This window comes from Carlito syrichta, unplaced genomic scaffold (assembly GCF_000164805.1).
Source record: "Carlito syrichta isolate Samal-C Ts95f unplaced genomic scaffold, Tarsius_syrichta-2.0.1 Scaffold311717, whole genome shotgun sequence".
Classification (NCBI taxonomy): Eukaryota; Metazoa; Chordata; class Mammalia; order Primates; family Tarsiidae; genus Carlito; species Carlito syrichta.
This window is the reverse complement of record NW_007255813.1, coordinates 196,667-206,780: the sequence shown is the minus strand read 5'-3', so window position 1 is coordinate 206,780 and position 10,114 is coordinate 196,667. Positions and strand designations below refer to the sequence as shown.

Genomic DNA, 10,114 nt, shown 5'->3' with positions numbered 1-10,114 from the left:
TAAAGTTATTTGATTTGGTGCTTGGAGCACAATTTTAGGGAGTCCACAAGTTAGACAGGTATTCATATTTCTTTGCTTTTGTGTGTGTGTGTGTGTGTGTGTGTGTGTGTGTGTGTGTGTGTGTGTGTGTCTGTGCGCGTAAGCATGCATTAAAAACAGGTGTATGAGAGACAGATTTGTTGCAGTCTCACGAGTGGTTCTTTTGCAGCTAGCTCTAAGGGCAGCCCCAACCTATGAAGATTTTGTGGCCGCGTTAACCATAAAGGAAGGTGACCACCAGAAAGAAGCTTTCAGTGCCGGGATGCAGCGGGACCTCAGCCTTTACCTTCCTGCCATGGAGAAGCAGCTGGCCATACTGGACACTTTATATGAGGTCCACGGGCTGGAGTCTGATGAGGTCGTATGACGACTGCAGGACAGCGCCTCCTAACTTCAGGGAATACCGTTTGCTAAATGTTCTGTTGCCCTACTTTATTTCCAGCAACAGCCTCAACCCACTCCAGCCCGTTCACTTGTGGGGATGGACGGGAGGAGGCAAAACCCAGTGCTTTTATATATCATTTTTAAAATGAATATGTGATTTGTGTGTTTAAAAATCAAGGTGCTATATATTTCAGTTCAGCAGGCCTACTGGAAACCAAATCATAGCTGTTACAGACTTGAACGGCAAGTTGCAAGAGCAGATTTGAAAAATGAATTTGCTGTTATTTTGTATTGTTTTTATTTTAGTTTTAATGAACCACCCAAACTCAAGCTGAAAATGAACAAATTCATAGCCAGTGTTTCAACCAACCTAGAATTAGACTAAACACCTGGAGAGAGTGTTTGCCCTTTTGTTGAAGCTATGTAGAACAACCTAGCTGTTCCTAGGTGGTCTTCAATGGCTCCTCCTCCTCTCTGGCTCTGCCGGTGATAAAACCTGTATAGCAAAGAAGCTCAGGGCATCCTTGTGACTATGCATTTGTAGGAGGTGGAGAAGACATGGACAGGAGTGCCATATTGGCAGCAGGAGGCTGTGGCTATGAGGATACAAGTGGTATGCCCTAACCCCAAGTTTGAGGGGAGAACAGGGAGAAGCAGGACAGGTCGTTTGAGATGACACCTAGCTAGGCCTACCCTTTGCCAGCATGTTTCCTATGCATTGTCTCAATTGAACATCACAAGGAAACTGTAAATTCATAGGGATCATTACCCCACTTCAGAAGTAATGTTTAGAGGTTGAGGGATCTGTTTACAGTCACATGTCCAAGTGTGATCTGGGCTGCACCTTCATCAAAGTCACATAGAGTGCTTGTTCAAAGAGCAGATCCTCAGGCTTTATTCTGATCTAAAGAACCAGAATCTAGCGTGTGGGACTTGGGAATCTGTACTTCGATAAATTTCCTTGTAATTATTTTGCACATGGTACAAAAAATTAAATAGAGTAAGTTCTAGTTTACAGAATTCCCAGTCTTCTATAAGAACTACATGATACATTCTTTTTTCAAAGACAAAGAGGCCATCATTTAAATAAAATAGCTAAATGGAGAGTGAGGAGTAGAGCGAGTCTACTCAGCATCATTCTTAATCGAGGTAGCACTGGCACCCAGCCAGTAGGCCTTGGCATTGCATTCAGGGGCGATAGCTCTGAATCTGCTTTCTGATCAATCTTGCTTTAATCACCAAGAGTGCAGAGCAAGCTAAATGCAGCTGTTTATTAGTCTCAAAAGCTTTGGGATGGTATCAGGGTTTAAAGATAGGACTTAAGTATTTTATAAAACAATGTTGGGCGGGCATTTTTCTGCACGGCGTGATGCCGAAACCTTGGCCCTACTCTTGTCAGTAGACCAAGCTGCCTAGAGTATGCAGAGGAGAGAGGCCATGGGTACCTTGCCCATTGGTGGCTCCTTCCTTCTAAGTAACAGGAAGGGAAGTTCCAGCATGAGGTAGTTCCCCAGGGAAAAGATGAGGTCCCATGAGTAGCTCAGGTGAACTAAGCAGTTCTAGATGATGCTGTTCCTGCTACAGATCTTTAGGGTAGAGAGAATCTTCTCTTTAGGCAGAAAGGTTCATGTAGAGAGGGGTATTGATTTTACCTTTTGTCTGTCTTTAAGCAGATGGACATTTATTTAGCTCAAATTAATAAAGCAAGTATTTTGCTCACATAGGACTTCTAGAAAATTGTTAAACTTAGAAAACCAACATCACATGTTTTAAGACTAGGGAGAAAAGTGTGCTAAAATGATGCTGATTATTTTATATTTTAGCACTTGCCAAGGTACACGTGTTATTTTCCTCCCACTCCCATGACTGCTTAGTGTGGATCCCCTTCTCTGCTTCGTTTGAATGTGATGGCAGGACCAGGGGACACTGTAGACGCCTGCCCTTGCCATAGCCTCCTAAAAGGGAAACAGAAAAAGCAACCAGTCTTTGTTTGCACTTTGAATGAAGATGCTTTAGTCATTGTAAGCTATAGAGGGGATGCTGCAAGGAGACTGTGACTACTATGAAGCATGATCATTCTAAGCAACTGCTGGTGTGCTGCCTGTCACCTCAGGTGAACTCTTGTGGTCTCTTGAGAGGAGGTGGGCACTTTGAAAATACCTCAGGTTTGCCGCCAAGGCTCTGAATACACACAGAAGGAAAGCTGCTCAGCGTGGGCATTTCACGTTTGTAAAGGTACTGCCTAGGTGTACATGACTCATTTTTCTGGGGAAAAGCGGTTTGGTATTATCTGGGATCATTGGGAACCCAGACCCGACAAAATAGCTTGAATAACTTGAATAAGTTACATTTTAATCACTATTTTCCCAGCTCTGTCAAAAGAGGGTAATGTTTTTAGATAAATATCTTCCTCACTGGAGCATATTAAGTTTGCCTAAGAGGTGTAAACTTTGCCTAAGATGTATAAAACTGAGGATCCTTAAATAAAAATAACTAGAAATTGAACCTATTACTAAACAATAAATTCAACTTAACTTGAACCTTGGCGTAGTCAGAGCTTCCTCCTAGATCTACAGTATTTGCTTTTTCCTTTTAGTTAAAGTCATAATTTGTGCTGATGTGCAGTTACTTTCCAAGAAGAGGGCAATGAGAAAAGATACTTAGCGCTTTATCTCCATAGCCCTCCCAGATTTCTGGGACCCCTAAGCTTTCTTTCACTGTGACCATAAGAGGGGATGAGGAAACTCTAGTATGTTTGTTGACAGAGTAATCACCTTGTTCTCATTGCCCAAAACATTTCTAAGATTCCTTTTCTAGCATAACATTTAGAGATACCCTGAAGAAAAAGGACATATGTCTTCTAGGTGTTAGTAGACACGAATAAGTAACATTTGGCTAACCCTTCATGATACACTTCCGAATACAGAATTTCCTTGTTGCCTGCATTTCTCCTCATGGTAGAAGCCAGGCTTTACAACTTGTAGGGCTCAGTGTATGTTTACTGATCCATACAAAAAAAATTTCAATGAAGCCAAGTCTTTTGCCCTTTGAAAGCAAATCAGATTCATCCTGGTGAACAGTGTTAACTTGGAGGGATACCTTTTGGGAGCAAAACCAACTTGTAACTCTGGGGAGGTGATTTTCTCACCAGCTCTTGATCCACTTCTGTAGGGTGTTCCAGAAGAGAAACTCTCAGAACATTGAGCATCTGGTACCAGGGCATTGACTCTGAAGGTACATTCCTGAGGATATGTAAGTAGTGGCTTGAGGAACCTTCATATCACTGTTTGCATGTCTTTCTGAACATAAAGCTTCTCCAGCATCTATTCATGATGAGCTTCTGAACTCCATAGTTCAGCCTTGCTGCTTTTCTCTCTTCTCTGCTGCTGAGAATTGCCAGCAGTGTCCCCATCAGCACACCGGTCTATCCCCCTTACATCCGTCCCATTCCTCAGTGTAGCTTCTAGCACATATGTAGAGCATCTGGGACCAACCTAGCCTGAGGCTGGGTGCCCAGTCTGTGGGGATTCTGTTCTCTCCCAGACTGCAAGCACTGCCTGAGGAGCCCCTGTTCCCCTTTAGCAGGAAAGCAGGTGAGCACCGTGGTGTGTGGCACCCAGGAAGGTGGTCTTTCATTAGGGGAGTGCTGCTGGAAAAGTTTGCACTCTTCTCTTTTTGGCTACTATTTCCAAAAGATTGATGCTTTCAACTTTATATTTTCAGAAAAGTATTTTTAATTAAGAAAAACATATGATAGGGACCAATAAATAAAGTGTACTTTTCTGTCCTAAGTTTGAAATGAGGAGAAGAGCTGAAGTAAGAGCTTTCTTTTTAAGGAAACTTACTGGTTTGATAATCATATGAAGAAATATCAGTGGAGTCAGAGGGCCATGAGCAATAGAAGATGATGTGATTTGGGAACTTTCCAGAGGAAAACAATTTTTTGTTATTTCTTACTAAACTATCATGTCCTACAATAACTTGTTTACGTAATGGTGCATTTCTGGATCATTGACTAAAACCAGTTGCTTCTGATTTTAGTCATAGGTTTTACAACTGTTCGGCTCCCCCACCCTCATGTTTCATTCTTTTTTTTTAAAAGATAAACTGTCAACCTTTTTTAAATGTAAAAATTTTTAGGTGTAGAATTTATAAGTAAGAAAACATATTTTAAACCATTATTCTGTTAGTTGAGCTAAGGTGTTTGGTCTTACAGGGGCATGACTTCAGATGCTCTTTGTGGTCTTGTACTGTCTGTACACAGACTTCAGTATGTGTGGTAAATTTGTATCCCTGTGACGTGTATATAGAATGCTTTATTTAGAAATATGTCCTACTTCTGTCTGTCCCTTTGTAATCTGCAGTTGCTTACTCAGGGGTTTCATAGTAATGACATAATTCATTATCTGTCTAATGGTATTTTAAGACTGTTCATCTATTACAAGATCATAGGGGTTCTTTCAACAATTCCGTAAACATGCTGTTTACTAGACCTTCCTTGTAAATGTTCCCAATTCCTGTCCTGTCTCAGACAGTTGATGGTCCCATGTACAGTGACCATTTGCATGATTCTCGTTGCATTGCTGCATTCGGGCACTCCAGGGCATGATTAAACCATCACTGCAGTGCCTCTCCGGTACAGTTGACGCATGCATTGATCTGTCTCCTTTGCTGTTTTTGTAAAACCTTTAATTAAAAGGAAAAATACACATACCACTACTCTGCAATGCAAAAATTTTCAAAATTCTTTGGTTATCCTTATTAATCACTTCTCTTTCAGCGTGAACAAATGTTTTCAGCTAAGCTATGTGAGAACATAAGAACAATATCCTACTTATTTTAAATATTTCATATATTTTAAAGCGTGGTCAGTATTTCCTCCCTGTCCCTTACAGATGGAAACCACCCTGGGATGGTGGGCACCCTTGCCAGCTGATCTCAACCACACAGATGTCTGTGTATGTATGTTATAGGTGTCTGTGGAATCAGTGTTGATAGGAAGGGTGATCCAGAAGTCAGTCTTATTAGCCTTCCCAGAAGGCTAATGAGCCAGTTCTATGGCACGTTTAATGAAAGATTCACATGTGTCATGAGAATTTCACTAGAATGTCATTAAACAGCCCAACTACCTCATGTGAAATTGGCTGTGGACAATCTGTGTCAGATGAGAAGTGTGTTCAGATAAACTTAATCTGGTGAATAGAATTTAAAAATTGATGTCTGTATAAAGAAAAAACATGTTAGACCAGACGCCAAAGGCTAAAATGTACATAGATTTCCTTGGATTAATTTTTAAGTCAATGTTTAATTCCACACCCAGTATTCCTATGAATGTTTGTGGTTTCATAGATTCATGCACTTTGAATATCTGTCACATGCAGTCTCATGTTACCTGTTCTTGTCCCTCTGCATTTTGAGTGAGCATCATGATGACAGTAGAAAGCAAGTTCAACTACAAAAGTGTAAAGTGGTTTGTTGACATCTTAATTTAATGGACCTTTACTTAGGATATAATGTGTTGGGGCCTTTTAGGACCAACCAATGAATGAGAACTTCATGTTTAGGCTTGTATTGTTTCTCTGTCCAGGTTCTTATTCTGTATCTTGTGGGGAGAGAGCAGGGGAGGGTTTTACTTTTTCTGCAAAAATGTTTGAAAATATCTGTCAGATTTTATATTCATTAGTTATAATAAACTTATTTTTAAAGTATTTTATCAAGTTCTTGAAGATTTTTGTGTGGTTTTCTGCCTTATCGAATATGTCGGTAAGTATCATTTATGGAACACGTGACTTGCTGGGCATCAGTCTAATCCCTTAACACATATAAACACATTTCATCTTCCTAATAGCTCTGTAGGGCAGGCAGAGTTATTATCCTCAAGTTACAGATGAGGAAACAGAGGCACAGATTGGGGAAGCCCCTTACCTCAGGTCCCACCGCTAAGAGGAGTCGAGTCAGGCTACAAACCCAGGCAGCCCAGCTCCAAAATCTTTATAAAACTTTAAAACCTAAACAAAAGATCATTTTGAAGCATCAAACAGCCTCTGTGATGGCACTGCCCTGAGGCTGCAGTGAGCTGGGATCATGCACTCTAGCCTGGGCAACAGAATGAGACCCTGTCTCAAAAACAAAACAAAACAAAATACACTGAGGAATCACCACCACCCCTCCCCTCACTGTGTAAAATGAAAGTGCCTTCCAGACCTAGGATCAGTCTGTATGGGCTTTGCTTTGTCTAAATCATGAGCAGGCTCCCTACAGAATCCCAGGATCTTTTTTCATAATGGCTTCTCATAAATTGTAAGCATCAGTGCTGCCAGAGCAGGCTGCACAGAGACCGGCTGTCTACCTCCTGCCTCCCCATGCCTGGGTGCTGCAGTATTCTCAAGTAGGAGCTGTGTGAAGGGAATCCATTTCTGTTCCTTGGCAGCACCTTCTAGGGCACTGGGACTGCTTCCTGGAGGAATGGAACTGGTTTCAGAAAGAACATGTTCAGAAGCCTGTCCCAACTTCTAGTGGGCCGGGGAATAGAGCTGCCTTGTGGTAACCAGGGACCCACTGAGGATCATGTGGCTGCATTTGCTGCTTGCTATGATTCCAGAATCTGCGGTGCTGGTGCATTTTCTGACTCTTCTCTCCTCACACTTGGAAGATGTGTGCCCAGTGGCAGCAATGGAGAAACCAAACGAGCAAGGAGGAATGCAACAAATCCTAGAGTTGGTATTTTCATGTGTTCCTGCATTCATGTGGGTAGATTAGAAGGGATGCTTTTTTATGATATGAGTACACGTCACCATCATTCCCTCCAGAGGCACAGAATGGAGAGACCACCTTTGGAATAGTTTGGGCTGATGGACGACTGATGGGTGTTGGTGGTCTGACATCAGCGCTGAGGACACAAAATATTTTGGATGGTTTGCTGTGTGAACACATCTCCTTCCACACATTTATGCTGAGACGTGTGTGGCCAATTTTAAGACCTTCCACTTTGACTTGAGAGTCCCACGTGCTGAAAGCGTTTCTAAAAGTCAAATCCCACTTTGAAGTCCCTCATGAGATGACCTTGGAAAGTGAATTCCTTCGGTCCTCCCTTCCTCTGACCATCGTGCTTCACTGACCAAGCCTCCTCCTCAGAGTCTGTGGATCACTAGGAGAGATGGGACGGTTCTCCACCTGGCTCCTGATTTAGACTTAGCTCTCCATTGTCCTCTCTGCAGATAGCTCTGAAATTACACTTCAGGTGTAGGTGGTTCACCTGGGCTGTGGTCCTGGAGCTCCAATCCAGACACACCTGCCTCCTGATCATCCCTTAGATGGCCTGTCTTCACCTGAAACCCCAGATCCAAACTTGGCTGTCCCTCGAGCTTTTCCTTCCAAGTCAATGGCATCACCATTATTCTAGTCTCAAGCACGAAATTCGGACACTTGAGCTCCTTCCTCACTTCCACTCTCTGTCCCCACCATCAAGACCTGCCCTGGACTCCATATTCCCAACTTTGGAGTCTATGTGCTTTCAACCTCTCGTAATCTTCCAAACATGAAAACACCGCATGGGACTGTATGCCATGGCTCAAGTCCCCTCACAAACTTGGAATGTCCTTTCCTCTTTCCCATTCCTGGAAGCCCTTCTAAAACTTCCCAGACACAGCAAATCCCAGCCATCGATTTCACCTCTAAACACCCTCTGCATTTCTAAATGATACCTCATAAATTAGAACTTGGGGACAGAATGCGTGAGTCAAAGGTAACAACTAATTTGGTGTTAAGTTGTGGTTACTGGTGTAGCCGTCTCTCTCCTTAAATCATGAACTCTACCTTCAAGTCACTGTGACCTGATAATGCTTTCCTTGTCTGTGGAATTCCAAAACTGTCTTGGGGGTTGGGTGTCACCACAGATGGTGCTCCCTGAGGCTTTCAGATGTGTGTGTTCTGTCATCCAGCTAGTTAAAAATATTTTTGAAGCGCAACTATATGCTTCTCTTCCCTCGTGCTTCATTGGCTGTTCAAGAAATACTTTGAGCAACTGACCACTCAAAGTATAAATAATTAAAATGCTTTTATATTTCATCTTTGTTAATCCACATATAAAATGTATCAGTAGGCCAGGTGCAGTGGCTCACGCCTGTAATTCCAGCACTCTGGGAGGTCGAGGTGAGAGGATTGCTGGAGCCCAGGAGTTTGAGACCAGCCTGGACAACATAGTGAGACCTCGTCTCATCTCTACAAAAAAAAAAAATAGAAAAATTAGCTAGGCGTGGAGGCATGTACCTATAGTCCCAGCTACTCAGGAAGCTGAGGTGGAAGGATCACCTGAGCCCAGGATGTTGAGGCTATGGTGAGCTGTGATTGTGCTACTGCACTCCAACCTGGGCAAAAAAGTGAGACCCCAACTAAAAAAATAAAAGCAACAACAACAGCAAAAAGTATCAGTGATGCTTATAAAGGTATGTATCAAATTATGAACAATTAAAAGACAAGGTCAGGCTCATGCTTCTCAGCCCTGTTTGTACATTAGGATCACTGGAAAGATTCAAAAAACAAACAAAAGCAGCAACAACAAAACCCCACTAATGTCTAGGCCCCTCCCAGACTACTTAAATCAGGATTAGGAGTATAGACTGCCACTGATAATGTTTAAATCTCCCCAGTTATTTTAATGTGTAGCCCAAAGTTAGAAGCCCAGAGCTGCTGATTTAGTCCTTTAAAATTGTACTGTGGAGTCTTTTAGAATAAATGTGGCCAGATCACGGAAACTTCATCCCAAGCAAAATGAACAACCCATATAAAAATATAAAAGGAAAAACCAGTTTAAAAAAACAGCCGGGCATGGTGGTTCATGCCTGTAATCCCAGCACTTTGGGAGGCCGAGGCGAAAGGATTGCTTGAGCCCAGGAGTTCAAGACCAGCCCGGGCAACATAGCAAGACCTTGTCTCTACAAAAAATAAAAAACATAGCCAGGCATGGTGGCACACACCTGTAGTCCCAGCTACTTGGGAGGTTGAGGCAAGAGGATTGCTTGAGCCCAGGAGTTCAAGGCTACAATGAACTGTGGTCATGCCACTGCACTTCAGCCTGAGTGACAGAGAGATCCTGTCTCAGAAAAAGACCAGATTTTTCTGGCAAGAAGAGCTCCTAATCCAACCCCCTATTGGGGAATTTTCAAAATGCAGAATCCTCAAAATCCCAGACTTTGGAAAGAAGTAGGGACAAGATGGGTCCTCTTCTCTTCTTTCCTCTGAGTAGAGCTGTTGCTGGGTGGCGTCAGGGTGAGGGTAGGGACCGGGGGGAGTTTGCTGGGGAGGGATGAGTGAAACAGGAACTAGCTCATCCCTGAAAGGGGTTGGGGGAGAGAAAACCTCGCATTCCGAGGGTCTTATTCCCTGTGATTAGTATATATGAGATCCGACAATTTACGAACCATCCTAGAAAAAGTGCTGCATACCTCACTGCTGAATACCACTATGATCACCTTCAAAGTATTCCCTTTGGGAAGCTATGCACCAATGCCGGCGCCTAATCCACCAGTCAAAGCAGTTTTGGAAATCTTTTTCTGGAATGTCCATGAGAGCTGTCACCATCATTTGTCGCGGTCCCACAATTAAATTTGTGAACTTGCCACAGTGCACTTACGTTGGCAGCACTGTACAAATAACTATTGGAATACCGCCCCCTACTCACCTGATCGGGTCG

The 10,114-nt window shown here is 42.8% G+C and overlaps 1 protein-coding gene across 1 annotated transcript in view; it reads left to right on the top strand.

Moving 5' to 3' along the window:
* PLEKHA8 (pleckstrin homology domain containing A8) overlaps positions 1–6,134 on the top strand; it is a 64,316-nt gene extending 58,182 nt beyond the window's left edge. The window contains exon 14 of the mRNA XM_008068984.2: positions 209–6,134. Within this exon, the coding sequence (XP_008067175.1) occupies positions 209–406 (198 nt within the window). The 3' untranslated portion in view covers positions 407–6,134. The remainder of the gene's footprint in view (positions 1–208) is intronic.
* The last annotated feature ends 3,980 nt before the right edge of the window (positions 6,135–10,114 follow it).